General features: G+C 40.8%; 1 protein-coding gene across 1 annotated transcript; it reads left to right on the top strand.

Moving 5' to 3' along the window:
- Positions 1 to 19345: 19345 nt before the first annotated feature.
- On the top strand, positions 19346 to 25514 carry nkpd1 (NTPase, KAP family P-loop domain containing 1). The gene is made up of 5 exons (XM_068575493.1): positions 19346 to 19364; positions 20286 to 20402; positions 21542 to 21870; positions 22751 to 24193; positions 24835 to 25514. The coding sequence occupies exons 1-5, from the start codon at positions 19346 to 19348 to the stop codon at positions 25090 to 25092; spliced, it is 2166 nt and encodes a 721-aa protein (XP_068431594.1). The 3' UTR covers positions 25093 to 25514.
- The last annotated feature ends 345 nt before the right edge of the window (positions 25515 to 25859 follow it).

A 25859-nucleotide genomic window follows, 5' to 3' on the forward strand; every position in this document is an offset into this window, starting at 1 on the left:
GTTATGATTAAATTGCTACTGGGGGTTTTTTCTGGGGGTTTTATCAGTCAAATGCTCTTCCACACAGTTATATTAAAACATTTTTACACAAGCAATCTTTTTTTATTTGCTCTGTCTTAGTGGAACTTAGCCTGCAGAACAAATAGCATCTTATTTTTGAAATGTAAATCTGCTCAGTGGAATTCAGCTGGCTTCATTTTGATTTATTGAGTAACAGCTGGTCACAGACAGGGATGTAGTGGGAATAAAACTCCTTAAATCTTTTTAATTCCTTCATAACGCACCAAATGTATTTGTGTTTCCTTAATTTATAGCAAAGATCAGTCAGTATGAAATGGCTGAATATAAAAGTATCACTTTATAAAATATGTTTTCTATTGTGGGAACCTAAAGCTGCTCAGAAGCATCTTTACAAATCCACATGCCAGATGTGGCGTTATTTCTTTAGAAGTCTAGCCACGCCGTTTTGTTAAAATGATTATTGTCATCATATTTTAAAAGATTGTCTTGCAGACAGAGTATTGTGTCGCTATTGAGGTAACCATGTCAGCAAAGTAGAGTAAGTTATGGTCACTTCATGCCACTGTAAAACTGAATGGTACACACTGTGGGAGGAAAATATATACATTCATCATATGCTCCCTACAAATAAACAACACACATCATTCAAATTGATCCACCAGGTCAGAGCTCAAGATATCAGCCACCGTGTTTTATAAGTATGAGAGATACGATTTTAAGAAAACAACTTCCCTCACTGTAATAATAGGACTACTGGACTGAACCCAAGTAGAAGTCTGTTCATGTGTGCACAGAAACATGGCCACTTAGATAAAATATTAGTCCTTTGTGCTGGGAAGTCCACTGGGAAATTATGTGACTTGGTTATTGACCGTTTTTTGCAGCTTTGAAGGACAAAAGGTCTTCCACATGAAATAGGGTCAAGCCCTCCTTATTTGTGTGTGTGTGTGTGTGTGTGTGTGTGTGTGTGTGTGTGTGTGTGTGTGTGTGTGTTTACGGTCGTGAGTTTGTGAGATTTACCTGGTGGCAATCAAGTGGTTTCCTTCCTCGTGCTTCAATGTTATGCTGAAGTCCTACAAAGACTCACTACGCTATATATAGCCTACAAGAATCAATGGACGCAAGCTATGCTACAGTATACAAGCTTTACACACACATCACCAAGGTTAATATTGTTAATATTGAAGGCTAACTGCACACTACTCAACCACGCAACAACTATGTCCTGCAACATTTGCTATTGAGGTTTTCAGTGGATCTCAACTGTCAACACACTGGAAGTGAGTGGGTGAGTGAGTGAGTGAGTGAGTGAGTGAGTGAGTGAGTGAGTGAGTGTGCACATCTGTGTTGTCAGTGGCTAATCTCGCATTCTGCTGCAGAAAAACCGGAGTATTTTAGGTGGTCAGTGATTGCCGTATGCTCAAGGATCTCTTAAGGTTTTATTTTCTGTGTTATGCCACAAGTCTATTCCAAATGGCTTTACTTAATGTGTGACGGTAAGATATTCTTTTTTCCAGTGTTGAGTAAAATGAATATAACATATTACTATTTCAAGTTTAGTAACAATATCACATTGACCCATCACAAAATATTTAACAGTTGTTTCACATCTAGACCACATTGGACCAGGTTCAGATCAAAAGCTTTTAACTTCTAATGGTCTGAGTTGGCTTGAAGCTCAGATTCGCTGCTTGCGGCTATATTTCTTTGTAGGTTCATCACTATGATCCTCCACTTTCACATACCTATGTGATGCATTGTTATTGTAAAAATACCAATGTTTGGTGTTTTAATTTTAAAAAAAGCAGCAAATGATCTGTCTTTGAGTAGTATATTTTGAGACTTTTTTCTTCCTCTCCCAGCTTGAAAAGTGCAATCTGATAAAAAAAATAAACATTTGCATTGCCATTTGAGATAGTCCAGAGTCAGAAAAGAAAAAGGTCTGAGGTACAATTTTGGAGCTATATTTCTGTGGGAGACAGAAACATTTTCCCATTTAGTTTCCCATCTGTGTGGGTGTGACTGTGTATTGATGCATGTGCCCATCAACGTGCACGTGGCATATTTGTGTGTGTGTGCGCTTGTGTATAAATGATGACATCACTTGCATGCTGGGTTTTTCCACACATGGCCTTATTCGGCCCAGCACAAAGGCATACACACTTCAAAGGCGTGGGGTTTGGATCAAACGCAGTGGGTGTAGGTAGGTGGTGAATATACACTCACTCCCTTCATCTACCACTCTTTTCATGTGTATGCTTGCAGGAGCCACATTCACGACAACACTTGAATCTTAATATGATTAAATGAGCGAGAATCAAATGAAATTCTGGTTCAAATCAATCAGAGGTTGGAACTTGTGTGTAAAGCAATACTTGACCCTGTGCCTTTCGGTCATGAACATCATTTGAATTCAAGGACTGAGCTGGACAGTGTAAAAAAAAAAACTCTGCGGACCTTCAAAGCACAGTCTTTCAGAATGGTCTCTTATACAACCCCAACAGTACCCATTCACTGTAAGCATCACAAAGTTTGCCTCACATCAAAAGATCTCTTTATCAGGGAATTGTAGAGATTTGTAGTTAACCTGTAAAGAAAACTTTAATTTCAAAAAAAGAAAAGTTGTAGGTCAAACAAAGTTAATTACACATGTGACTCTTGTTTAACAGGAAAATCATCCACATCTGTTGCTCAACCATGAATTTAACATAAGTCGAAGCCAGATCTGAGGCAACACAATGAAGTGCTCCTTAGGAACCTGTATGAAGTGGCTACTCATGAACTTCCACTTAAGTCCCTGTGGCTGCTCTGCTGCCCAAGTCACACATTCCTTCAAGTTTATTTTTGAAGTCTGACTCGCATTCCTTTGGGACATGAAGGTCGGAGGCGGCGGAGTGAGCGTCCCCTCTGTTTTCCCTCTCTTCTATCGCCTTCTCCTCTCCCTCCTGTCTCCTCACTTCACCCATGGGATGCAGGGGAAGTGAAAGAGGGTCACACATTTCTAACGCTTGACCAGCTCTATGTCTATTGGCAAAGACCAAAGGCGAGTTCATATCAAAATCCACACAAATGTCAACTTTTCAATGCAGACAGGTAGCGAGGTGAATGGTGAAAGAAAGCAATACTTCTGTTGAAATTGGCCAAAAAGAAGCAATTATCAAGAAAACAGGTTTTATGTTTTGATTTTGGGGGTTTAGTTAATAGGCTAAACTCTTTCTGCAGATGTGTACTTGCGTCTTCCAAAAGGAAATATTGTGTAAAAACTGAATTTCTTTTATGTAATTTCTATGGACTTTACATTACACTTACCTGTTGCACTCAAATTCATTGATTTATTTTGGAAAAAAGACAGTTGCATATATAGTTTATAAATATCTTCTTCTTTTTTTTCTGAACAGGTACTGTTCAGTAGTAAGGGTCCCTGTGAGGGACAAACTACTCCTTCTTTTGTCCATGTTCAGTCTGTTGCTTACCTTAAAGATGTCTGTTAAAGACCAGCAGCGATAAGCCCCTCCCAATGCAAAAAAACAAAAAAACATTGATCAAATAGTTAACGCCTATAAAGGATTGCCAGATTAATTTTGCGTTCACGCATTAATCTGCCCAGCCCTAGTTGAAAGTTAGGAAGTTCATAGCTGTGTCTTAATAAGTCATAACATTAATCACTGTTAACCTGCAAATATTCATAAATCTCTTACTCCAACCCTGCAGATTTCTCGAGATGCTGTCTGTATCTTATAAAAGGCATAATGGAATATGATTAATGACTAAATTCCCCTTGATTAAAAAAGAGCTGTGACAAAGATGGTGATGTTACTGAGTGGGGAAATGTCACCATGATGCTTCTCATGGGTTATTTTCAAACCGCCTGTGTAACTGGATTACAAATGATTTAATATGCGAGGCCAGTAACACTGCTGTAAGAAGCCACCTAAAACAATATATTGGATGTTCTCTCACAATAATTCATGAGGGTCATACATGTTTTATTGACCATCTTTTAAAATCAAACACCAGCAGGCTAGATAATGAGGAACTATTGAGAGGAATGAGGCCTATTCAAGCTCAGCAATGGAGCTGGACAAACACCACTACGGACTACCTAAAACATGGCACAGTTATCGTTAGGTGTGTGTGTGTGTGTGTGTGTGTGTGTGTGTGTGTGTGTGTGTGTGTGTGTGTGTGTGTGTGTGTGTGTGTGTACTGGTGTATCAAAGACAGCTTTATTTATCCAGTTGGAGGAGAAGGTAACTTGCCATTCAATGCATTACGGATTATTGAATGCTAACAAGACTTTGACTAAGCAGGGGTCTCATTATAAAACAGGGTGTAGCATCCACACTAAAAGTAAAGTCAATGCACATACGTCAAAAAATATTTGAAACAATAAAACCTTGTGTACGCCACTGCTTAGCTCCCAAATCAATCTGTAAACGCGTGCAGCTGGTTCAGCATCACATCCCGCCTTCACATGCCCCCATTTAACCATAAATGGTCAATGCAAAGTACCTCATGAATGTTGAAGCAGAGACATGAGCCTGCTGATCAATGGCTCTTTACGGGCAATCGCAGAAACTACCGAGAGGGAGACTAAGAAAAGGATTCTTATTGACACAGAAATCGATAAGCTCGTTCCCTCCTAATCAATGTATCCACCACCGTGTATATTATTTTCAAAAACGAGGTTCGATAGGTGAACACTTGTGCATTCATGTTTTCTTATGGTATTATGATTCAGACGGATAACAAGGATATGCAGTGATTGTGCGACAGATGTCATTGGCTTTATTTCCACACACACACCGTTAATTCACACAATCTCCAGGTGAGGTGACTGGAGAAGGCACAGTGTGTGACAGTCACCGCATTGGATAGCTGTTGTCACTTTGTCTGTGAACAGTATCAGACATTATGGAATAAACCATGAATAAATCATTAACATTGTGTTTACTGCAGCAATTTTAGGCAGAAAAACTATATGAAGATCATACTTGGTGATATATGCAGAGCATTAGAAGATTATAGAAACAGTATTGCTCGCTCCACAGCTGACCACGAGCATCGGTAGTCCGGCCCTCGCCTCTGCGCTTCGAGGTGCAGACAGCACTGATGAATAATTTAGCACAATTGTATTTGAGTTTTGAGTTGGTTTATTTCTTTTGCAGTTGAAAAGTAAATATGGAATAGTTATATCTCACTGGTTTGACTGTGTTTTAAAAGAGGCTCTAGAAGTGCAATGTAGAGTGTGACGTTGCTGATATCCCCCGTGTCCCCAAAATGTTCAAACACACGTGTCAGAGTTTCCGCTCAGGAGCGCAAAATCTTCCATCAAGTTTGTTTGTATAGATCACAACCTTCGGGTAGGGAGTGGCGTGTGCCTCTTTCAAGCCCCCGTTTTGTGCGTATTCAACGGTTATAATTAGGACCGCTGCTCTGTGAGGCTGTATGTGAGCTAAATGCTACCATCAGCAAGCTAACTTGCAGATTTTTAGCAGGTGTTACTTTTGCCTTGTGGCGTGTTCAGATTTCTAAATCAATACTAAATATAAAGTACTGATGGAAATGTAATTGGTTCTACAGCCGAAGTCAGGAGGATTTAAAAGCAAGACCGAGGCATGGCTAAAACACTCTTTATTAAATGTATCTGAAAGAGCCACATTCCCATAAAAACACCCAGAAAACAAAATAACATTCCTCTTAATGTATCGCTTTTATTGCTGTGTATACTCTGTGTGTATGTATAAGTGCACCATAAGCAATGTCTTCAAATCCAAAACTTGCACTTGATGAAGACAGGCCAAAAGCAAGTAGGGCGAGAGATTGGACCCGCCGGTCCGTGTGTATTCAGTTCTCCTTCATTGTCGTTGTTGTTGTTCAGCGCTAGGATGTGGCTATTTGTCCTGACCCTCTTCCATTGTGTTTGAACAACTGCAACAACAACAAAAAAATGACAGGGACGAGCACAGCCGTTTACCAAAAATTTAACAAAATTGAAGAAAAAAAACATGCAGTACTCAGGCTCTTGTTACACTGCATAAGATTGTAGCTTAATGTAAATACACGACACTTCCATCGCAAACAATTTATTTAAAAAAAAATGTGAATACAGCGGTGGCTTGCCCTCCTGTGGTTGGTACGTCAGTTGTGCGCTATGTTACCATAATTGATATTTCCAATTTTGCGTTTATTGCCACAGCTCCAATCACGTGTGTAAGAAATCAAACAAGGTGTGACTTACTCCTTATTGAAAAGTATCTAAAACTGTGACGAATTCAACTGTAAAACAGTGAACTCTATTTCTGTTACGCGCCATTTGTTACTCCCTAGTCTTGTACTTAATATGGGACACGGAGCACTAATCTCCCCCAGGGGACATGCAGTCACTTGCTCTATTACCTGCCCATTATTGGGCAAGCTTCCAGATAGATGCATGTGACCACACTGTAGGTAGAACTAATCATGTAATGACACAGACGGTCAATTGATTGCAGTCTGATCTCTTTTCGAGGCTCTCCGCCACAGATGGAGCTGGTGGCATGTGAGAAGAGAATGTAACCTTCTCTCTTGAATTGATTAAGAGAGGGACAGAGCAGGAAATACTGGAAGTCTTTCCTCGCTGCGGAGCGGATAAGCAGCGGGAGACAATTACTGTTGTGACATTTTGTCACCAACGTTGCACTGTTGTGCCGTCATTTCGTTTAGAGAACATGGAGCGAGTTGTTCTTAGAAACACACTCTTGTCACAGAGAGATCAGACAGATCCTTTATTATTTTTGTGTTTTAGATTCATCTTTAGTTCCATGAGGCAATGCACATGATGCAAGATTGTGCAATGCGCTTCTTAAAAGTGATAAACCCTATTCCTCAGCTGTAAAACAAAACTGTGCATCATTTTAACGTGAACAGATTCCTTTGTCGATGAGGATCAATTCCCCAACATTTACGAGTGTATTGGGAAAGGCGTTTCAGGTGGCGTTAGATGGTCTGACAAGCGTTTCTTTTGAAGCATACTGATGACCTTTGAGTGATGTTCAACATTATGAGTCCAGGAACAAGCTTTTGTCCCAAACATCATGAGTTCAGTTGTTCAACTGGAGAACACCTACAGCTGTGTCTTAAGTTGGCTTGACCTTTAGGAATGAGAAAATGGGTTTTATGCAAAGTCTTTCTTATCATTTTAAAGAAAACTATTTCCACTGAATCATCTGAGAACGAGAAAACATTACAATATTTTGAAAAGCCGTATACATTTAAAATTTAAGCTAATACATGTATCTAAATGTTTAGTCAATGTATCTGTAATTACAACTGGCTCTAACCTAATTTTTCCGAACGTTTTATCGGCCAAGAGATGTTCCCCGAGCTGTGTGATGTGATTAATAATGGCTTCGCAAAGGGTTACATTAGGAATAACAGATAAGGGATGTTGGTTTATTCCAATGTAAACTGAGGGTTTAATTAACACGAAACCAAGTGTCCCAATGTTGCTGCGCTGCACTGAACCTGATTGACAGGTGGATGTGCAGCAGATAGGTTAGAAGGGCTTTGGAGGTGGCAGTGGAATTATGGGATGGGAGGGGGTGGTTTGGAGGCACCAAGTACAGATCAGGCTCGAGATCACGCCACACTATCCATACCAATAGGCTCATGCACAGATAGCGGCACACAAATCTTCAGTTCAGTGAATTCAATGCACACATGGATGCATTTACACACATCAAAAATCAACACCAGCCAGGAATGTATTACTTTTTCCCCGCTCCCTTCCTGCGCATAAAGAATTTGGACAAACGCATTTACACATACATTGAAATCAACATGCATGAGCACACACTCACGCCAGACCGGAGGTTAGAGAAGCCCACTGAGTCCCAGGTTTCACAGCAGCCTGGCAGAATCATTATCATCTGTGAACTGTGACTCACGCTGACATTGTCTGGATGGTCAGCTATGATGGGGGGCATGCTGCGACCAGCTCCAGGTGACTCGGGAGGAGAATGGTAGGGGAGGGCAATTTGCGAGGAAAAATCAAGAGGGGAAAAACACAAGCCATGAACATAGCAAAGACAGAATGGTCTAAAGATTTATACAAAGCCAGTCGTCTTTTTCTTCTTTTTTTTTGCAAATACAGGTGAGGAAAACAGATGCAAGAGTTACAAATGGAAGAAAGGCAGGAAGTACAAGGAGGAAAAGGAATTTGATATTGCGAGAAGAAGAAAAAAAAGCACAAAAAAGAGAAACCATGGCAGAACAACAGAGAGAGAAAAAGAGACTAAGAGGGAATGAAAAAAGGGGAAAAGGAACCCATTTTTTATTTGAACAAAAAGCTTGGCATCAGGATGAGCCGCAGTATTGTCATCATGTCCCTTTTTCTTCCCAGAACAACCTGTTTGATGTGAACAGAGTAATATGGTGAACAGCGGGGGGTATCCACAGCATCAAAGAGAATTTAAACTACACATGGGCCATTACAGTATGCATGCGTGCGTGTGTGTGTGTGTGTGTGCGTGTGTGTGTGTGTGTGCTTCATGTGTGTCAGTCAGTATTTGCGTGCAGCACATAACAACGCTCGATTGTATCCTTCTGCCACATTGTGACAATTAGCAACCAGCAGGTGTTCTTAGCATGGCCGTCTCATGAAATGAAAGTATAATTCAAACCGATCAGGGCCTTGTCGCGGCCCGTGGTCACATTTGCATGGTGTGTCCTAACAACCAGACACTACTGGCCCCATGTCTGTTGTTCCAACATTGAGTGTAAATGTGGAAGTAATAACAATGACCTGCTTTTGATGATCCCCGACAGAACGCCATTCATTTTCTGCGCAGACTGCACAGAAAACTGCAGACCGCTCACCTGTGGCGGGAGGAGGTCTTGAACAGTGTGAAAAGAAAGCTGAAGTCTCTTCTCACTGACGTGCGTTGATGGATGGTCCATTCGGTTCAGCTAAGAGCTTACATGAATAAACATATAGGGCTGGTGTTTGCGGCAGGAACTCCAAAAAGCAAACCTTTGAATAGTAAGTAATTGAAAAAGTGTAATCAGATTATGGCTGCTGCTCGGAGGGGTATTCAATTATAGTTGAATCGTTAATATGATGTTTTGAAGGGCACAGTTTTGAACCATGGATTTTTCTTTCCAGTGAAAACAAATTGAACACCACAAGTGACGAGCCCTTGTTCCCTTTCTTAAAGCCTATAGATTTATTTAATTTATTGTCAACCTTACGTTCTGTGCCTTAAACACGATAGAGTGGTGTGAAATGTATGTCATCACAAGGTCAATAGTTTCAATCGACACTTCGGCAGAACCTCCTTCGACCTTTTTCCACTGTCTTGCAGCTTTCCTCTCTGAATTATGGAAATTAATTTGTGTTCATAATTATGAGAAATAGATTTTCTGGTTCAGCTTTTCTCTGTCTCCCTCAGGCAAGGCCCACACTGAAGCCCAATCTCGTTCCAATGTTGGCCGACAGTTCAAGGCCTGCCGTTGTACTGAACAGCTTGCGAGGATTAGTATTTGAATGTGAAGCATTGTTGAAAAATGAGCAAGAATGCATCATATTTTTGGATGAATAAACATGAGTAAAATATTCTGAGAGGCCATATCACACATTGCTTCCCGACTTGTTCTGTTTCCCAAAACATGCGCAAGACTACTGCAAACCTTTTTTTCTGAATTTATAAATCAAATATTCGCTCTCCTTTTACATCTGATTTGGTGCTCACTCACTCCAGAGAAACATCAGGCTGATTAGAAACTAAATGGTCCACTACAGTATATTCATCAGCTCGTTGCTAACTTTTTTTTCTTTCAGGCATCTCTTGCTGGGTACATGGGTTTCTAGAGGTTTTTGCACAACCGCCTACTGCAGTAATCAATGTGGATGAGAGCCGTTGGAGTGAACCACAACAGTAGTGAGTTGCTGGACGAAAAATCTAATCAGTAAACGAGATGGAAGCTGCTGGCTGAAATGTTTCGTAGAGCTGAGGGGAACTTTAAAGTGAGGTCATAACTCTTATATACAAGGAAGCGATCATGCAATCCATAGTTAATATAAAAATATTGATTATTAGAGCCAAGCCGATACTAAGGAGCGGTGTCATGGCCGACCCAGGCTTATTTAAATAGATCGCTGTGGGCTAAATGAAAGCAATGGACTTCCATCCTCCTTTACCGTACTCTACTGTGGTTTGTCAGCCGGCTCATGTTGCAACGCTGCTCTCAAATACGATGGCCGGATCTCCAGTGCAGCATGTTGCTCGCAATCCAGGGGAAATTTGAGAATGTGAAGGTGTTTGTGCATCTCTTTTTTACTAGCAAAGAGAAATTTACCCAGCTAAGTAACCCAACACAATACGATAACAATACAATGCTCACAATATGTACGATACATCCATCCCGATTTAGGATGAAAAATCCCCCAACAAGAGATATGTATTTATTCAGTTTCATGTGGCATCAATTCCACAGAATTTGCTTCTGGGCTTTGAGCAGCCGCTCAACCTCCATGCTAAACAAGCCAGCTTCTTTTCAGCGGTTCCAACACGGCGTTTAGAGCACCTGCATGTTTTATATTAATAATATTTGGTGTATTGAAAATGCAATGCAAGAGGAAATAATACAAACATGTTGCACAGTTCAACTACTAAACTCTGGTTGTTGCTTTTGAATCGTTCTTTTTGAGCTTGTTGACATGGTGGTTACAAAGTGATGTTATTAAAACAAAAGCTCATTTAATTGTGATGCAAACCTTTGCAAAACAAAATGCCAATAAATACCACTCCAACACTGTATCAAGTCAGTACCTATTCAACTCTTTTAGATGGGTATTTAGGATATCGCGTCCAGTTATGGATCATCTTGGTTGGTTGGACTCTTTACAGGTGTGTGTTGACAGAGAAATATTTAGTAATTAATGCATGCATTATCTTGATTATGACCTCATTAGTACACCTGATTATGTTTAATGTAGCACAGTGATTATAGCAGAACATGCTGTTTTGCTTATCAAGGCAGTGGGAGAGCCGACGGGCAGCCGGGGAGACAGAGGACACGGCTCTGCAGGGTTTTCATCCCATGCCAGCAGGGTTAACAGTGTGCAGTCTCTCAGCTGAGGGCAAGAGTTGCTTCCTGGTTAATCTCACTGAATCTGAATTAATTGCACTTCACCCAAATGAACAAATAATATATTTTCCATGCAGTTAGGTTGTTTTTTCCCCCAGGTTTTGAAATATTTGTCTTCGAGATGTCAATCCAATCCATTACTATTGAAGTGTCACCTCTTGAGTTTTGTAAAAAAAAAAATGTACATGACAATATTACTATTATGTTTGCCACTTCAGCTGGCATGGAAAGGGCAATTCTAAGGGCACTTACATACAAGGTGAATGTCCTCGAAATGACATCAATATAGTGCTGTATTTTTTTCCCAATTACATTTTGGTGAAAAACAAATAAGGCGTAAAGAGCCACGGCTATTTCATCACGATCAGGGACACCAAGAAAAATGGATGCGATTACTTGTGCAAAACATAATTTAGTGTGAAGTTTCTCTTTAACTGACAAAATACATTTCCTTAAAACTGCCATCCAGATGAGCCCAAGTGTTTCATGATCTGACGTTGAAAATGCATGCCTTCCACGGCCTTAACAAATCACCGTTGAGAAATGAGCGCGTTTTATAAAGGCACAAAAACAACTTCGTAAGGTTTGGGAACTATCGTTGTTATTAAAATAAACCATTGTCGACCGTCTTCCGTGTTAAAGTCTGATGTTCAGTTGATCCAACCAACCAACAAGACCTCCTCCCTTTGTAGACTCTAACAGCGTCACACGGCTTCCTCCTTTGACTCATAATGATACTAATTGGTGTGGCCACTGGCTTTGTCACCTGAGAGTAAACATAGTGTTTTGGAGAATTGTTAAAACTACGGATACTTTTTCTTGGGAGGGCAGTCTCATTATTCAAGTTACCTTTGATGTATTCTGAAAGGGGGAAAAATAAAGCAGAAAGTAATCACTGAGTGATCATCCTAAAATGTTCTTCTTTGACAAGTGAGCTCTCCGCATCACATTTAAAAAATCATCCATTATCACTGTGCAGGGCTACTGCACTATCATACAGTGTTCACTCTGAAAGGCACAGCCCCACCCCTTAACTACATATTGATCTTATCTGTGCAATTTAGCACTCCCTCTCTTCCCTCCAGCTCCCCTCCCTTGAGGCAAAAGCAATACAGCCTTATCATGCACACACAACAACACGCAAACAGTGGCACACGTGGGTGTGATAGAGGAAAGGGTGTGTGTGTGTGTAGGTATAGGGAGGGGGGGTCACAGTCGAATACATGACTAATAGACTGTCGACATAGATAAATTACTTTTTAAGTAACAGAAAATTGCTCTGTATTCCATTCACTGAACAGTGGTTTCCTCTCTTCTCTCTATCCGTCGTCTTTTCTTCCCTTGTCCTACGCTCATTCTTCCTCCATTTCTATGCTCCCCGCTCATCATATTTCCACTCGGACGCCCTCTCCATTTCTTAACTTTTGCACCATTTTCTCCTCTGCCAGGTCTCTCATTTGTGCCCTTCTGTACTTCCCTTGGCTTTTTCCACCCACGTTTCCAAAGCAACAAGTAGCAAAAGGTCTGGGAGACTTCCTTTTTTTCTTCTTCTTCTCCTTTTTTCATGTGAAGGAGGACGCAGAAAAGGATCTGGGGCTGCACAATAGCGGAATTATGCAAATGAATCCACCCAGTGACAATGGATTAGAGCGTGCTCTCTCACAGCTGACAGAAAGGGTTTACAGTGAGCCCTGAGAGACACTTTAAATGATTATTGTCGCACAAATCACAATCACGTTCACGCTAGGATTTCTGTGTCCACCTATTGCCTTTTCTCCAGCCAGGTTGTTTGAATTGCCGCTGTATCTGTGCACCGTGTAAACAGATATGACAACATTATTATTGTGCCTTGACGCCTCTGCAACAGCAAAATGTCCAATTGCATGTTTACATGTGTAAACTTTTGAAAAAAAAATGTTTTGTTAAGTGAATGCATCTGTTTTTTTTCACACATACATGTCCATGTGACACTCCAAGTTGACATCTTAACTACAACTTGTGTGAATAGCACTTAGAAAGAAATTTTGAATGATCTATAATTCTCTAAAAGGCAACACAAAGCGGCATTTTACCATAAAACTGTTTATTTGTTCTCACCTTCCATTCAAATAGATATAATTGCCAACCTGAAATCCCTTTTTTAAAAGCCAATACAAAAATGTTACACTTAACTGTAAACAGTGCTGGCTCTGCAAAGGCCGTAACAATGCCAGCACTTACTCTTTTGTTTGCCAGTGTGTCTGCTGGTCAATTGCAATCAAGTTACTAATCACACATGGATGTAATTGTGTTTGTTTTATTGCAATGTTGGCAAATAGAAAAAAATGTGTTGTTTCTGTGTGTTCATAGATTTTGAATTAGCATGACATTTTCACTGCACACTGCACGTGTAACATACTTGGGAATAAACTGTTCTGACACGATCACCAGGGCAATGCTAACATGCTGGTGTTTAGCGGTGCAGTGTTCAACATTTAACCATCTAATTTTCACAAGCAAGTACTGCTGAGGCTGATAATAATGTGCAGGTATTTAGTCATAACCCAAACTATTGGATGAATTAACATTTTGATAGGATGATGGTTGCATAGGAAAATGTAGAGATCATCAACGTGTTCACCATTCATCTCTAAGGGGACTTGAAGGTCTGTACCACATTTCAAGGAAATCCATCAAGACATTTTACTCAAAACCACAAATGTCAACCTAAAAAGGGCGCTAGAAGAAAAATCAGAGGATCACCAAAGTAATTAGGATTCATCCTCGATGGACCATGAATGTATAAAATAAACTTCATGACAAAAAATCAAATAGTTACGAAGATATTCAGTCTGGACCAAAGTGGTGGACAAATTGCCCGACTAACATTGCCATCTCTAGATTCCTGCCGCGAACATAAAAAATAAAGCTGTAGAGATGTGGGATAACAACCGTAGCAAAAAGGTTGTCAAACACTATTAAAGAAAACATACAGGCAAAAGTGGATTATCCTGAATGTTGACTTGTGTTTTTCCTCCGTGCTGTAAATAGACTCAAAAGAATACATTTTCCCCGAACTAAGTTTTGTTTTGATCTCGCTGGCTTGTTGGACACACAAACGTGTGTACCATTCAAACAGGTTCACGCTCTCCCAAAGCATTGTGCCAATTCTCTCTTTTTTGTGTGTTTGTTTGTATTAATGGCTGACACATTACTATGTTTTTTTTTTACAGCAGTTCTCTCTCTGATCTCTCACTGATCAATGCGTACTCAGGTATCTTGTTGGGAGCTTTGAACCACCGAACAGCAGGTTTCGGTGTCATGATGCAGTGCATGCTGTGTGCCTTGAGGTGTGTATGTTCATGAAATATAAAACAAAACGTGTGTGTTTGTGTGTGTGTGTGCGTGAGAGAAAGGGAAAGAGACCAGTAGATAAGAGGAAGCTATAGGAGGAAGGGAGTGACGCAGCACTTGTACTGTGCACTGCATCTGGCTATACAGATACCTCCCCCATGCTTCAGCGATGATCTGATAGGGATCAGATTTCATAACAGCCTAATAACACCCTCCAAGGGGTCTCAACCTCGGCTATTCTATCTCTATAAGCGCTTCCATCATCTTTACCGTCACAATTCAACCCGTCAACAGCCATCAACCCCTCAACGGACCAATATTGACAATAAAAAAGGAGGCAGGGTATAAGCGGGCCGGCTTGCATATGTGCACACATCAGTGTAAGGTCGCGTGTTGGTGAAAAGGTCTAAGAGTGAGCACTTGTTTCCACCCCACCACCACCATCACCACCACCACCACCACCCAGGGATGAGCTCGTTGTGCACCTGGTAGCTGTACTCTCACACGGCGGGGGGAAAAGAGACAGATTTCATGAAAGCGTGGAGAGGAATACAAAGAGGCAGCCGCACAGAAAGAAAATGTATAATGATGCCCGTTGTCACAGCCTTGACTTTTGGACAGCTCTGGTTCCTCACGGTGTGCAGCAGAGGAGATGGAGAATTGTAAGCCTTGTCATGCATCATAAATGTAATGCCATATGGGAATGTAGCTCTCACACAGAAGAGAATAGGAAATTTCCGCACCCCATAAAGAGGAATGTATTGCTTTTTACGAGATATGGCGAAGGACATATTGTGTGGCAGGCCTCATAAACATGCGCATGTTTCTCTCATGAGTTTTTCTGGGATTTAAGGGAAGGCTGTACAGAATGAGAGAGGAGGATTAAGAGGCAGAGAGACACTATTTACATTGAAATGGCTGCACTGCTCGAGAAGGGAGAGGATGAGGAGAGGAAGTCAAAATGGAAATAGACGAGGATGCGATGATGTGATCTAGGATCTGAATGTGAATGGAAAGGAGGTTCAAGGTGCAGGCAGAAATAATCATGCATTGGATGTTTGTGCTGATAGATACATGATCAGCATGCATACCATTTCGCTCACCTCTGCCCCCGAAGGGCTCTTTGGTGGCAATCTCCTAGCTGCCTTTTTTCTCTTCTTTTTTTTTTGTTCTTCTAATATTTGCCGCAGCGGTATCAAAAAAAAAGTGGATTTTGCGGGCGTGGAGGAGTTTTCATCTCGCCGTCTCTGGTGGGATTGTTAAAGCAGACAGTGTCTATAGATCTTTGGGGGTCACAGCATTCAGAAACCTCCATTTGTTGCCGCCATCATCCCCTTGGTAACAATAAAGGACAATCGGTGTGTGTGAATCAGGTTGTGGCAGGGATCTGGACCCCTGCGCCTCAGGGTGAAGACCCTATCATCATCTTTGCTTGCTGCACAGCTCTGCCAAGGGAGTAGCAAAGCTTAAGACATCATGCCCAGATTTGGCAGTACTTACTTTCGGTGTATCTGGCTCCTTCTCTGTCCTCTCCCTATGACTTAGCTGCATCTGCAGTGAGGCTGATCAATAGATCACACCAACAAGAGGTCTTGAGGCCAATTAGGCCCAGCAAGGTGTCAGGCTGCGTGTCAATACTGAGGCTTGTCCGCCCTCTGGAACAATGGATAAGGAATAAAAGCATAGATATTACTGAATGTGTGTGTGTGTGTGTGTGTGTGTGTGTGTGTGTGTGTGTGTGTGTGTGTGTGTGTGTGTGTGTGTGTGTGTGTGTCCTCTGCAGTTACTCATTTACATTAAATGATCATCAGCCCATCCAAGAGAAGTTCTAGCACATCTTAAGCTCTTGACCGCTCCCAGTTTTCAGTAAATGCCTCCTTCACTGTCGGGTCGGCTCCTACATACCAAATAGAGAGAAGAAGTGTGATGAGGGGCTCCTGATCAAATGTCATTGTCTTGCTTTCATGCACAATGCTTTACCGCCCTCTGTTGGTGGATTTAGTTACAACACGATTAAATATATATATATATATATATATATATATATATATATATATATATATATATATATATATATATATATATATATATATATATATATATATATATAAATTGCATAATTTGACTTGTTCACGTATCACAGTTGATTCAAATTGTCCTTTCAACCGGTTCCTGACAGAAAGCCCCGCTACTCCCTGAACATAACATATTACAATATTTGTTTAATTTCCCCTCGCCGCCAGCAAAGTAAAAGGATATCACTCCAACTCTGCCCAGTTCTGAAATACAATTTATCTGTGTCTGGACCTATCTTGGATTAATCATGAAGGTGGATTCATTAACTTAACTGCAAGGTTTATGTGGTGAAAGGGCGAGGTGTGGTGAGGTTCATAGAAGGGGAGATACAATCCAATTAATTCAGTATTGGTTAAGCAATAACTGAGAACCTCTCTCTCTCTCTCTCTCTCTCTCTCTCTCTCTCTCTCTCTCTCTCTCTCTCTCTCTCTCTCTCTCTCTCTCTCTTTCTCTCTCTCTCACACACACACACATACACACACAGAAACACACACACACTCCACACTCTCACTCTCTCTATGACAATCAAGTTAATTAAAATAGTTAAACAATCCAGTAGTCTGAGTAAAGGCAGAATTAGTCACCCCGCCCCCCAGGCCGAGCACTTTAAATCTTAATCAGACGTCCACTAATTAAACCTTGTTGCCATCCTTTCCGATAGTGAGATGTGAGATTGTTTGCAGTGTTGACACCAATGTGCTTGAGGTGCGTGTACGTTTTCATACGGTATAGGTAGTTACTGTAATTATGTCATTACATGGCACATACAAGCCTCCAGCCCATGTTGACACATTAGATAGCTAAGATAGTGTTGCAGTGGTGACATGTTTGTTCGACGAGAACATAGCTTCTTGCGTTTTATATGACACTGCTAACACATACTTTTGTCTTCTACTCGCAGAATATGTCACACAAAAGGTTGCCTTTCTGAACCAGATCAATATTTCATCTCACCTAAATAAAGTCTTTAAAAATCAAATCTGCCTGCCTTTTTAGCAAATGATTATGTTCCTGTACGTAACTGTGCCCACAGAGCTTTGGTAATATACATATACTGTATGCTTACACCAATATATGCTTTTGTACATATGCATTTCTATAAGTAGTGGGAGCCAAAGGTCAACACCTGTCGACAAAACGCACCTCAAAAATGACCCATCTTCATTGCTTGAAATGTATACATTGGGAACGTATGAATTCACAAAAAGCCACCTTGCCATGATTTACTTCAATGTCTATTTGTAGTAGCTTGTGAAGGACTTGTGTTGAAAGGTGTACTGCGACACCAGATGGTAACAGTAAGCTAATGCAAAAAAAAAAAAAGTAAATATGTCATGGGAAATTAGGCTTCTAGCTTGTTTGTCAAAGCTTGACTAACCAGTTATGTCATAACAAATCCTGCTCGGGGCAAAAAAGGCTTTGGTGCTGCTGCTTTGGCATGTTAACTGCTATGCATGTCAGTTCAGGCCAGGCAGAGCAATCCAGCCATTCCAAACCTCAGGGACTCCAAACATGGATGATTCATGCAGACCCAAGGCTCCAGGATGAAAAGTACTCATTTGTTCCATTTTTCCATGGACCGAAAAAGTTGGACATTGAATGCCAGGAGCCATTGCGAGAATGGGGATTTTTTTTTTCTACCTCGTTATGCTTTCAGGAACTACCCACTTCCCTCAGATTCTATGAATAGAGAGAAGATTGGGCGCAGCAGGAATAGTATGGTGTAACAGATTTGAAAGGGAGAATGGAAGGTATGTACAGCTCCATGTCCCATAAATTATTTCATATTGCGTGTGACCTCACTTCCTGGATAGTGTCCGTCACAAAGACATCGTTTGTGATTATCAGGTGACGTCCACCTCTTGGTGTTGTAAAGACAGTGTTGTAAAGACAGTGTTGTAAAGTTTGAACGCATTGAAGTGCCAGGGGTATAAGGTTCACTAATCCTTAGCTTTCAGTTTTCTTGGTAAGTGACAAGCGGCGATTCAAAGATGAGTCAAAATAAAGGTCAAGACTGACATCAACCAGGTAAGCTTATTTCACCAGGAACACCTTTTTGACACAGAGGTAATTGTGTTACTTTGAGCATAACAACAGCTTCATGGTTTACAATAATATACTATTATGTTGTGCACACTGATCAAAGTCCATCAGAGTCACCCGTAATCCTTTCTTGTAACTCCGTTTTCGTTTTGCTCTGTTAAGACATGTCTACGAGTCCATCGAGCATTTGTACAGGCAAGAAGATAAAGAGGAAATATGTTGCCAGCAGGGAAAGGTATCAGGTTATGCAAGGTAATCATTGACACAGCAAAACTGTTGACATTTCCCTGCACATAAAAAAGAACAGCCTGCGCTCTGGGATGGTGTATGCCCATGCATGAATGTCAGGATATCATCTTAAAACAATTCACTTAAATGCCTGTCAATCAATAACAAAGAAAAAACAGCAGGTTGCGTTTTTGCCACGTAAGCGCTCTCATGGACATTCATTCCACACGTGGTACTTTCCTTTTAACTGTCAACGTGTTTAGCACACGGACTAACACATCGCTCAAGTTCACTGAGAGCACTCAATCAACCCCTTCAGTCGGTGGGGTTTTGCAGTGGAGCTCACTGGGGACTGGGAGCACCATTGTTACGCTCGGGCATGATGTCCAGCGAGGACGGGCCTGAAGCCACACTCACAAACACACCTCCAGTGCGTTGAGTTCTCTGCCGTTTCTCATTTTGTCGCAGGTCAAAGGGATTTATCTGTGGAAGCTGCAAACCTCGCAACACAGTCAACATGTATAAGACAACCAATGGTGAGTTATCCGCAGGTAATGACACGTGTGTGTGTGACACAGCTTTCCTCACACACACTCAGAAAGTCTCTATTCTCATGTTCACATTCACTTGAATGTGAATGTGAATATTATCATGAACTGAGTGTAGATGCCTTTATTGTCAGAATAAGGGCTGTGCACATTGTGTCTCCATCCTCTGTTCCTTTGCCCATCTGACTTAAATTTGATTACTATTATTAATGCAGGTTCCTATTTTGTTCTTTCTTGTAATGTATATCATTGCAACAGCAGATATTGTTGCGCGTCCCTTGAAATGCTTTCTGTATGACTGTTTTGTTCTTCATTATTTGTCATTAATTAATTAGCACCTGATGCATGGAGGACGTTACTTTGTTTCTTTTAAGTCTATACGTTTTCATTCTTCTTCATCTAGCTTAATTCCCGGTTTGTAAAATGAGAGGAAAACATAAGAATCATGTTTACAGTTCAAAGTTTAATGTAACCTATATTAAAGCCAACACATTTTAAATTAGAATATTTAATAAACTGTGGTTTAAACATGTTTACTTCCTGTTTTCCTTGAAAAAGGAAAACGTTAATAGAGTTTACAGTCTCTGTGCCGCTATCGTTCCTAAAAGGAACAAGTGGCTCATACCTGTCATTTCAGTTTAGTTCAGCATTATTGGGCTGAAAGGAGAAAAACCTGTTTTCCTTTAATTAAGAACATTGTCAGTAATGATTAGTCGATTCAGTTCATCAGAGATCTAGTTCTCAGTTCAAATGTGAGCAACTCAACTTTGTGTTTTTTCTCACAGAAGAGCATCAGCTAAGCTAATTTGAATAAAAAAAATTGATGTAAAATGAGCTATCCATGCCATTTTATAGATATATTTATATATAAATATGATCAAGATTTATATATTCTTCTTCTCTTTACAGATGATATTTATGCATATGCGCTGTCTAAGACCCTGACAAAAGTTTCATCTCCTGCAACTGTGGGACTCTACTCCTTGTGTGAGAATCGAATTAGCATGATCCTTGAACAAATGACAGGTATGTACAAACACTCTGCACCCAGCTAACATCTCTTCCTTTTGCTGGAGGACTTTAAATCATCCCCGGAAAGCCCAGTGACGTTTCTGTGTCCAGAGTTCACGCTCCGATGTTCACCGGGAACACGGCTGTGTGAAACAAGGGTGTGTTGACTGTAGAAGCTGCACATGCTAATACAAATGCTATATGGCGGCAGAATAATATCATAACTACACGGTGAACATAGAGCACAGACTTGAGCTACTTCTTGGCATATAAATGAGCTGTGCAACAACTCAGAGCTGGATCATGATCGTTTTAATCTGAATGATTGAAACACGGACATTGTGGACTGCATACTTAAGTACACATCTTACAACATATACCCCAACACAGGTAGGCCATATGGGATATATAATGAGTTGAAAAACAACTCCAAGAAGTTGGCTTAAAAAGGCAGCTTTTCCGAGGCTGTGTCCAAACAATCCCCCTCAGGATCGACTGTAACAGTGCAAATGTGCGCAAGTCTTACCACATCAAATTTCAATTCACTCCAATTGTATGTGAAATTGTGAGCATATTTTCGCCTCAGGGACAACCGATGAGTAGGTGCGACCTTGAACACATTTCTGAATAGAAACATACACAAAAGGAACCACGTATCAGGAGGTTTCAGAATTCCACAAATTAAGAGGCTACATAGTCACCTTGCATTGGAAATATGTGAGGATTAAAACATGCAAACTTAAGTTTCCATTGTATGGACAAGTGACATTGAAAAGTTCAAGTTCCTGGTGCTGTCGGGATGAGTTTTTTTCCACTTTCATTTTAATGGGAATACTTTTCTTGCCCTGGCCTGAATAATTGAATATTAAATGAATACCGATCATTGCAGACAAAATCAGGTTGATTAGATTGCCCTAAAACAGGTTTATGGTTTAGTGCTGTGGCCAGGGCATTTTAGCAGCGTTGCTGAAAACCTAATAAGTCCAACTCACCAACTTATTATAATATGCGACAAAGAATTGAAAAAAAACACACCCTCTTTGTGTCCAAGCTAACTACCCAACATATTTATAAGTTTATAAGTTCATCCTTACATATAGCCTACCCCAACCTGCTGCAGATACTGATATGATCAATGTTTTGTGTCTCCTCAGTGTACATGAAGCAGGAAGCTTCGAAGATTGAGCAGAAATACAAAGGATGCTACAAGCCTCGCTCAGTTCCGCCTTCATTTTGTGGCTTTCTGGCTCTCATTGGTCGAATGCTCTTCTACAGGCCCATTTGGACGGAGCAGAACCAGCAGCACCATAACATCCGCTTCATTAATGTACATTTTAGTGCCTGGCATTTTGCAGGCAGTGACCTGCTTTGGGCCGGGATAGCCATACGACTGTTTCAGGCCATGCAGATGAACTTTGGGAAATTACAAATTGTGCTTTACCGTGTGGCTCAACATAACGAAGAAGAAGAAGTCAAGAAGAAGGTTTGTGAATCTACTCAGTCTGCTGCCATGATAGTGGATTTATGTGGCTTTACTCAGCCACAAAACATACAACTAAGTATTTTATCCATCTTCTTTTTGCCTATATCAGAGTGCAACCTGATGACAGCAAGGTCTATTTCTGCAAAGTCACATCACAGTAATTTGATGTACTGCAATCTGAGTCAAGTCTCAGTGGCGGATACCGAAGAATATATATTAGAAGATATGCAGGAATGGAAAGAAAAATATTTTACTCAAGTGCAAGTCAAATAAAGTAATTTGATGAAAGTAAAAAGTAGTATTTTATGTAAATAGTAGTCATTTATGTTAAAAAGATGGTAAAAAAAAAAAAAAAGAAAAATGTACATGATAATATATGACAGATCTATTAGCACATTTAGGCAACAAAAGGTACCATGTGTTCAAAAGCAACGACAAGACCTTTATTTCTCATCTTTGCAAAGAGCACTTTGCTTACCGCTAAAGGCTGATTTATACTCAGGTGTTACGCAGAGACGCAAACACAGAAGAAACGCAAAACACGCATGGACCCCCTTGCGTAGTCAAATCGGCCATTTTGCGTGCTTGCGTGCTTGTGTGCTTGCGTGCGTCACCCAAAATTTCTGATTATCCGACAAAGTGGTATCTCCTTATAATGACTTGCAGGATCCTTCTCTTTTTTTATCAGAGCAACGTAAATGGGCTTCCATAAAAAAAAATATCAGAAAAGTCATTAGTATTCATTGTTATCTAATAGTGTTAAAATATTTCATGCCAAAATGGCCAACAAACTGCCGACTGACATCGCCGTGTTGCAAAAACACAGTGAAATCTAATATGTGTCTTGTTTGTTCTGTTTTGTTTTTATAACATAATTCAGAGAGTGGAGGACACTCCAAACCATTGGACGTCCAAAAAGTGTTGCTGCTGCCCTCTGTGGTTTCTCTGCCTGTTCATTCTTGTGGTCCCACTCATCGTCCTCGTATTCCTGTTGACCTTTGGCTTTCCAGAGCCTCAGCTGAACCCTGTCGCACCGGTGAATGGAACAACCACCCATGTGGGTGTGCTGGAGGGCGTTGTAATTGCTGCCATAGGAGTCCCCGCCGCAAGCGCGGTGAGATTTGTCTTTCTAATGTGTAAAAACTTCATCTTCAGCCAGGATCTGAACATCAAGAAGGGGATGGACAACGAGCGCATCAGCATCCAGCTGGGCTTCATGAATGAAGTGAGGAAGGAGATGTGGTTTCTGTCTCAATTCATCCAGTTTATGGAAGTGTTTGAGAGGAGGAGGATCCGTGTGGTGCTGAAGATCACCAATCTGGAACGCTGCTCCCCCAAGAAAATTGTTGCGGTTCTGGAAACGATCAACATTCTGCTTTCAGATGAGGAGAGTCCTTTCATTTCCATCCTGGCCGTCAACCCAGATGTTCTTGTGCAGAAAGTGAACTTTGCGGATGGTTGCTTCAGCAAAGAAGACAGGGCGTATTCGATGTTGAACCGCATCGTGACGCTGGCCTTCACCGTCCCACCACTGTGTGATGATTCAAAGCGCAGTTTATTTGACAGCCTCACCAGGAAATCAAAACAACTTGAGTGTGTAATCATGAGCGAAGATAAGCGTAGAACTGGGACCCTCAAAGAGAGCCATTCCTCAGTGGAGATTGTATTTGACACAAAAGAATCCTATCCACTGATGGACAGAACGACAGATCCACTGCAGGTAGAGGAGGAGGAAGTAGAGAAGGTGGTCAGAAGCATCAATGCAAGGAATCTAGACAAGTACATGCTCGAGGATGCCATGTCCATGAGGAGGGAGATCAACTCCATTCGACTGACTGTGATAATTATGAAGGCCTTGGAGAAGGAGCTTCCTCAACCAGACTACATCGCAGCATGGGTGGTCTTGGCTAATCAGTGGCCCTGCCGCCTCAGCTGGATTTTCCAGTGCGTGGAAGACGCTCAGCAGAGAGGAGTTATTGATCGTAACAATGAGGCCGACACTGATAATTCAAAGACCTTGTGGGAAGTCTTCAGTGAGTCCAGGGCTGAGCTGTACGTGATGAGTGCACAGATTGAGGACCTCCTTGAGCAGGATGGAGATCCCGAAATGTTTGAAAGATTTCTGAGAATGGATTTCCGATTCACGGTGAAGGACTTGAAAACATTTGAAGAGGCGACGGTGAACCTGGATCGTTCAATTAGGAAGGAGCTGGCTCACCTCCGAGGGACCGCCAGGCTGAAGGATTCGGGTTGGATGAGGAACCTTGCTCCTCTGCCAATCACAACTATCATCAAAATGGAAAAAGAGGATGTGTGTAAAGAGGTAAGACACTTCTTCAAATAATCTTTCAGATTTCAGTCCCTGCTGATTCGGCGACGACAGCAAATGCAACGTTACACTTGAGCAGTAATGCAGCCAAAATGAACTATTGTTTTCATGAAGATTGTTCATCTTGCGATAAGAAACCGTGGAGGCCCTCGCTTATTGTACCATTACTTCTTGCATATTTCAAAACGGATCCTCTGTCAAAAGATTTAGGGAACAAATGAATTCTTCACTGTTCAAGCATCCTAGTGTGTCAACAGTTGAATCCCTTGTGCATGAAGAAGGCAGTTTAATCAGGCAGTGGAATGACCCTGTCACTAACAATGAGACCTATAGAGAGGTACTGTATATACTGCATGTAAATACATATAATGGCTTCTTTTTTTAAGATGACCGTAAATAATATCCATAACACACAAACACACACACACACACACAAAGCAGTATTTATTGAAATGGTTGTGTATTTTATTCACGTCACACAATGGTGACAATCCAAAGTATTGGCAAGAGTATGTATTAACTCTTGCAAATGCAACAGAAAGATCCAATGAATCGTATCAGGGAGGATCAGGAAATAAATAATATCACTGTTCTGTGTTGATAATGCTCACATTTTTTTTCTTTTCTTTTTTTAGTTGGAAAGAATGAAATTTCCCAGTAAGTATATTGATATTGTGAGAAGCAAAGACCTCAATGGCTTGGCACTGGTCTTTTGTGATGCAGATGACCTTAAAGACCTCCTAGATATGACCTTAGGTGAATGGGCAACTTTCAGACTGCACTTCCTGGGTTTACCATCACATCTACGACGACAATACAAGAACATGGCACTGGCACCTTCTCAGGAACAGAACCAGATGTTGGGATTTCGCCTGCATGTTCCCCATGAGTAGTCATCTGTCACTAATAACACCTGTGCTTTTTCTGATATGAAAAGTCAGAATGTCTTCAGGGGAAAATAACTATTAAGCGTTATTGTTGTGGTTATTTTTCCTGTCAGTGTGTTTTGGAAGGTGGCAAACAGCAAATGAACCCAAAGATACAAAAGCTGTGAAACACACAGAACTATTATTTTAACATCGCTTTCAAAATCAGTCAAGAATATTCAAATACATAATTACAGGTCACATGACCTCTTTGATGGAAAACAAAAAGCTTGAGACTCCATTTTCCACTTTCTCTCTTCCTTTGCCTCTCTAGCACTAAAGCGTGGCCTGAACTTGAAGATTATGTGTTAAATTGAGGGGTGTTTCATCAATAATGACTCAGGCTTTAGTTCAATGGAAAGGATAACAGGCGTCTTTGTGCACACACTTGCAACTTGATTCTAGGTTTTGTACATTGTTGTTTTCTTAGTTTTTTTCTTTTGTTTGTACTGTACATTAATTCTGGAATTACTGAATGTTTAAAATGGTTCGTAGGTTTCACAACCTTTAATAAAGGACAGCACATTTATTTGTGGAAATCCCAAATATGATTGCATCTATCTCAGAGCCTTAAAAGGCATTAACATTGTTTATTTGGTGTTTTGTAGATTTGAATTCACTGTGAGGTGTTAGGGAGTATACTTGATTGAGTTAAGAACGTTGTACTTGCAGTTATCTGTAATTCTCCATCTTGCAATACAATATAGAAGTGTCACATAAAAAAAAAAGAAAAC

This window comes from Clinocottus analis, unplaced genomic scaffold, assembly GCF_023055335.1.
Source record: "Clinocottus analis isolate CAN_PGR_092001 unplaced genomic scaffold, fCliAna1.0.p SCAF_1, whole genome shotgun sequence".
In the NCBI taxonomy this organism is placed as follows: domain Eukaryota; kingdom Metazoa; phylum Chordata; class Actinopteri; order Perciformes; family Cottidae; genus Clinocottus; species Clinocottus analis.

Excerpts from the sequence above, each read along its gene's own strand:
- nkpd1 (XM_068575493.1), top strand. Across the intron at positions 20,403-21,541 it reads GATCCTTGAACAAATGACAG|TGTACATGAAGCAGGAAGCT; the intron begins GTATGTACAAAC and ends GTGTCTCCTCAG. Across the intron at positions 24,194-24,834 it reads AAGAGGATGTGTGTAAAGAG|TTGGAAAGAATGAAATTTCC; the intron begins GTAAGACACTTC and ends TTCTTTTTTTAG.